The sequence below is a fragment of the Monoraphidium neglectum genome (assembly GCF_000611645.1).
Source record: "Monoraphidium neglectum strain SAG 48.87 unplaced genomic scaffold scaffold03855, whole genome shotgun sequence".
In the NCBI taxonomy this organism is placed as follows: domain Eukaryota; kingdom Viridiplantae; phylum Chlorophyta; class Chlorophyceae; order Sphaeropleales; family Selenastraceae; genus Monoraphidium; species Monoraphidium neglectum.
In genome coordinates, this window is record NW_014009774.1 from 1 (window position 1) to 5,309 (window position 5,309).

General features: G+C 64.9%; 2 protein-coding genes across 2 annotated transcripts; both read right to left on the reverse strand.

Annotated features, from left to right (window-relative positions):
* Positions 1 to 137: 137 nt before the first annotated feature.
* MNEG_13483 (hypothetical protein) lies at positions 138 to 2,325 on the reverse strand (the record flags this gene model as incomplete). The annotated part of the gene is made up of 6 exons (XM_014038044.1): positions 138 to 146; positions 396 to 488; positions 797 to 906; positions 1,233 to 1,443; positions 1,659 to 1,799; positions 2,158 to 2,325. 6 exons carry the CDS (start codon positions 2,323 to 2,325, stop codon positions 138 to 140), a joined length of 732 nt encoding a protein of 243 aa, XP_013893498.1.
* Positions 2,326 to 2,597: 272 nt separating this feature from the next.
* MNEG_13484 (3',5'-cyclic-nucleotide phosphodiesterase) lies at positions 2,598 to 5,024 on the reverse strand (the record flags this gene model as incomplete). The annotated part of the gene is made up of 6 exons (XM_014038045.1): positions 2,598 to 2,752; positions 3,063 to 3,222; positions 3,533 to 3,652; positions 3,953 to 4,087; positions 4,311 to 4,472; positions 4,773 to 5,024. The coding sequence occupies 6 exons, from the start codon at positions 5,022 to 5,024 to the stop codon at positions 2,598 to 2,600; spliced, it is 984 nt and encodes a 327-aa protein (XP_013893499.1).
* Positions 5,025 to 5,309: the final 285 nt, after the last annotated feature.

Sequence of the window (5,309 nt, forward strand, 5' to 3'; positions counted from 1 at the left end):
ACACACACAAATACACGCACGCACATGCGCACGCACACGCATGCACACCTGCACTATGTTGGGGTGTGACAGAGACGAGGATATGGCCGCCTCCATCACAGCCTGCGGTAGTGCGGGTGCACAGCAACGGTTGCTGGTCAGAGCCACTGAGGTGGGCTGTGACAGCAGCATGGGCCACGCCCCAGGTTTTGAGCCCACACCCGGCTGCTGGCGGAACACACGGGAGGCTTCTAAGCAGCGGCGGCAGGGGGAGGGATGGCAGCGCCAGCAGCAGCATCACCGGCACGGTCAGCAGCGGCGGCAGCGACGTCAGCAACAGTAGCTCCGGCAGCGGCAGCGGCAGCACCGGGACACAAGCAAAAATGCGGCCGCCCCCTCTGTGGCGTGTGGCGCACCATCTTCTCCCTCTTCTCCGCGCCGCTCATGTTGGCCGGCAGGATCATCGTCTTGACCGCCACGGTGGTGCCGCGCCACAGGCCCTTGAACACCTTGGACAACGGGGGCGGCAGCAACGTGTGCGCTGTAACGCCCACGGAGGTGGCCAAGCAACCATCCAAAAAGTGACCGGGGCTGGGCCTCATCTGACTGGCACAAATCTGCACGCACCCGCAAGTCCACACAACACAACGCGCACCACAACGACATATCTTTCCGCCTTCCGCTGCTCCTTGCTGCTGCTCATAACCTCGTCCTTGTGCACACCCTTTTCCCAGCACCCGGTCTGGCCATATACCACAACACTCTGATCGCACAACACACCCCATAAACAAACAGCAGGCCCTCTCCTTGCCCCCACCTTGCCGAAGGTGCCCTCCCCCAGCAGGTCAACCGTCTGGATGCTCTCCAGGTCCTGGGCGATGCTGTTGCTGTTGACCGCCAGCTGGCGCCGCATGTTCTCGATGCGATCTAGAGCAGAGGTGACCATGGGGTTGTGCAGCGGAAGGGGTTGTTTGCGACGCGGCACACAGCGCGACGGACAGGGGTGAAGGGACACATGGGATCAGGCCGCGCGGGCCCGCCTCGGGCGCGAGGCTGCGTGCACCACAGCAAGGCGCCCCAGTGCAGCACAGCAAGCCCAGGCACACGCGATCGCCGCAGGCCCGCGTCGCGTGCGCGCAGCGCCCGCTGGGCGCCGAGGCTCAGAGCTGCCCGCCGTTGCCAGAGCCCATTTGCACCCAAGCCACCCGTTGCCGGGGAGCATAGCGCTCGTGCTGACCGCCCCCAGCACCCACCGAGCGTAAGCCCCTGCGACACGGTGCCGTGCACCAAGCCGTCAGAGCTGCTGTGCTCCTTGACAACGCCGCCGCTGCCGCAGCAGCTGCCGTGGCGCCTCGGGCTGCCCAGCACCGCCAGCAAGTTGTACTGCCTTACTAACAGGGCGTCCAGGCGCAGCTTCTCCTCCTGGAGCTTCGCAGTGGTGTCCGCCAGGCGGACATTTGCCTCCTGCAATTGAGCGTTGTGTGTTTGGCGCAATGCGGGAACTGAGAGCTGTCACACAGGATAGTTGGCCAATGGTTGGCCAAGCATTGTAGCCCAGACTTTCACCACCCTCCGCCCAACCTGCAACTACCCAGCCACAGCGCCGCCGCGTTGCGTCCTTCTCCAAGCCGTCACGAGTTGGCGCCCACACCCCTCCCCTCCTGCCGCCCGACGCGCACCATGACCGTACTCAGCAGCCGCCGCCGCTGCGCCCACGACGCGGTGATGACTCCCACCAGGGCCGCCACCACACCGCTGACCAGCACCACCGCCGCAATCAGGCCGCGCTCCCACGGCGGCCGCCACCCGTCCTCGGGCTCCTGAGGGGAGTTGAGCAAGGGCGAACATGGTGTGTGTAGACAGGCTCGTCAGTGGTGATGGGTGGTATCAGCACACCGCTGCAGGCAGCGTAGCATCGCCGTCGACGCAGGCCCTTTGATATCAGTCCGAAACATTGCATGTGGTGAGGTGATTGTCCCAAGCTCTTGACCTTGGCAAACATGCACAACCTCCATTTCCCCAACATGCATTAGTACAGGCCTGTGTTCCCAGAAAGCCCAGCGAAGGGAAGAATCCTGGAGCCGCAGCAGACCCCACCACCTGCACCCGTCCAGCCAGCCAGCCAGCCAGCCGGCCAGCCAGCCAGCCAGCCACCCACCCACCCACCCATGCACCCACCAGGTAGGCCCTCCACACCGCGTTGCCTAGGCTGATATTGCTCTCCACCGCGCCGCCCGACGGCCACGCGCTCGAGTTGGCGAACACAAACTGGCCGCGGCGGTTGGTCCACTCTGGGCGGTGCAGGCTGCTGTCGTTGAGCTCCGACGACGTGTAGGGCCGCGTCATGCTGACGTTTTAGGAAGGGAATGTATGTACGTGTGTGTGTGTGTGTGTCACAGGTGCAGCATCGCAGCATACACTGCTGAGTACATGCCCGGCTCTCGCAGCCTCGCGCGGAACACAGCACATCATGCGCAGTATGGCTCGCCAGCAGTGACATAACACACCGCAAATCCAGGCCCACACTCATGCGTTTCATCCATCGTTGAACAGATGCAGCAAGCAACACCATTCTCCTGCCCCACACGCGCATCCCTCATCCCACACACCCCAGCCACTCACAGCCACTTGTAGCCCTTCTGTTTCAGCAGGTCCAGCCGCGTGTCGTTGCCGGCCCTAAGGTCGTCCAGGGGCCCCACGGCGGTGGCAAACCCCCAGAACCGCTCTCTGGTGGTGGCGTTGAAACACAGGGAAACGGGGCAATCCACGGGGGCTGCGCAGGAAAAGCGGGGGGGGGGGGAGGGGGCGCGAGGGAGGGAGCTCGCGTGTGAGTGTTGAATCAGGGTGCGCATGCTGGGTGTGTGGGGATGGTGGACGTGCTGGTTTGATGGATGTGAACTGTTGCTCCACCCTTGATTGTGTGACGGATGGAAGCAGAGGGCAACGCCGTGAGGAAGCACACGCATTCTTCAGGGGCGTACAAGCCTAGGGGTCCCCTGTGCCGGTCGCAGCCACGCACTAGAGCTGACGCTCTCACATCGCGCGTCCACAATCAAGCACGCGGCGGCCAGCTGAATACCCACCAACTGCGGCCACGCCCCACGTCTCATTTGCAGTGGCGTTTGAAATGAATATCGGGATGCGGGCGATGGTGCCAAAGTTTCCCTGGACCAATTTCAGGGGGCCGTTGATCACGATCTGGTTCGCCACGACCGTGTCCAGCGCGCCCCCGCGCAGTGCGGGCTGCGAGGGGGCGGCAACGGGGCGGCACGGCGGCGCGGGGCGGGGCGGGGTCGGGTGGCACGTGGGGCGGAGGCGCCGCGACGAGCGCGGGGATGCAGCGCAGGGGCGGGCGTGCTGCTGACAGGCGGGAGCCGCACCAGGAATTGCTCCAGGCAGCCAGCAGGATTACTAGCAGGACCGACAAGTGAGCCACACACGACCGCACGCACACACACGCGCACAATCACAAACTGCACACTCGGTTATCGCCCTCTAACCACTGACTCCCCTCGACCCCCCACCGTCAACACGCGCGCACCAACCCAGCTACCTGTTTGAAAATGTTTATGCCAAGCCGCGAGTCTGTGTTGTTGTTCTTGGGGTGTATGCTGCTGATGACGCCCATCGGCGACAGCTGGAGCTCCTGGATTATGCTGCGCTCCTGGTTGACCTGGCGGTTGGCGGTTGAGGCGGTTGCAGCGGTTGGCAATCGCGGCAGCTGGCGGTTGCAGCGAGTCGCCAGCAGGGCGTTTGACGTGTGGGTCGGAAGAGAGCGCCCTCTTGCACAGCACGCTGGGCACGCAGCGGCACACCCCGGAGCTCTAGACTTGGCAGCCGCCCCCAGGGCACCGCAAAGACCCCAGCAGCTGCCGCCCCCGCCCGGCCGCACGCACCCCTGCCTGACCAGTGACCGCCCTGTCCGTGCCGATATCGCGCGCCGCACAACAAAGTCACCCTGAGAGGGGCGCACCGAGTGGAGCAGCTCCTCCGCTATGGAGGGGAACTTGGCCCTGAGGGCCGGGAACTGCGGGTTCTGCTGTATGAGGATGCTCAGGGTCACCAGGGGCGTGAAGATCTTCTCAGCCGACAGCCGGAACGACGCGGCCTGGTGCGGCGCGAGGGCGGGGGTACCGCAAGAGCAAGGTCGTGCACGTTAATGGCACGAGGGACGTACAATGCAAGGGCCGGGGACAGGCGTCCCCACCGGCGCGGTGCGCCCTGCAAAGCAGCAACGCCTTGGTGGCATTGCTCGCTGCTGGCTTGTCGGCCGCGGGGCGCCCCTCAGCCGCGCGCAGCAGCAGGCCGCCGCCCCGCGATTTCGCGCTCACCCAATCCAGGGCCGCGCTCTCTGCCCTGCCGCGCGTGTCCGCCTCAAACTTGTCTGCCCCCAGCACCACGCCCGCCACGCTGGCCGAGGCCAGCAGGAGGAACGTCAGCAGCGGGGGCAGCAGCATGAACGCGGGCCGGTCGCGCACGTTGCGGCAGTGCTCCTGGGGCGGCGGCGGGGAAGTTGGGGAGGCGCAGGGCAGTGGGCGGTTGGGTGACAGACCAGAGGAGGCCTTTTCCAGGTTTGTGCCAGCGAGCGCACTGCGGCATGCGCGGCCGGCAGGACATCGGCAGCCATAACAGTGCGCGTTCGGGGTTTTGACATGGCAGCGGCATTTTGGACGCCCTGCAGCAAGCGGGTGCCCGGCGAAGTAGTGTGGCCGCCTCCACGGACCGCCGCGTGTCGGCCAAACTGGCGCTGCTTGCTGCCACCGCGTTTGAAGCTACCACAACGGAGCTCGTACCTGGAGCATCTGTTGGCCTTTTCCCAGGCACCCCTTGGGCCGTGCTGGCTGCTCCACGTGCTCTGGCGTCTTTGCGAAGAGCGGGTCATTCGCGTGCAGCGCCGCTGCCCCCGTGGTCCTGGCTGTCTCGGGCCTCCGCTGCTCCGCACTGCGCCTGTGCGGCCGCAGGTCTAGAGCCAAGCCTTCCACACTGAGGGGTACGGCCGGGGTGATGGGCGTTCCCCAGTGGGCCTCTCTGCCGTGCCCCGACATCGCGCTCCGCCTCTTCAGGCCGGCATCGAGGCACGAGCAGGTCACAAGTAAGGCATAACAATTATCACTCGACCGCCATACTTTTGACCACACCAGGTGGCCTGGTTGCGGACACACTGTAAGAATCGTGTTGTGTCGAGACGCGGGAGGTTGGTTCGACGGCTATGGTGTTGACATCAGTCACCTCAATCTCTCTGGCATAAACGTCGAATTTCCTTCCGTGAGATGGGGCAGCAGGTTGCGGGCGTGGCGCCGCTTTTGTTATGATGACTCAACCCAGTTGCG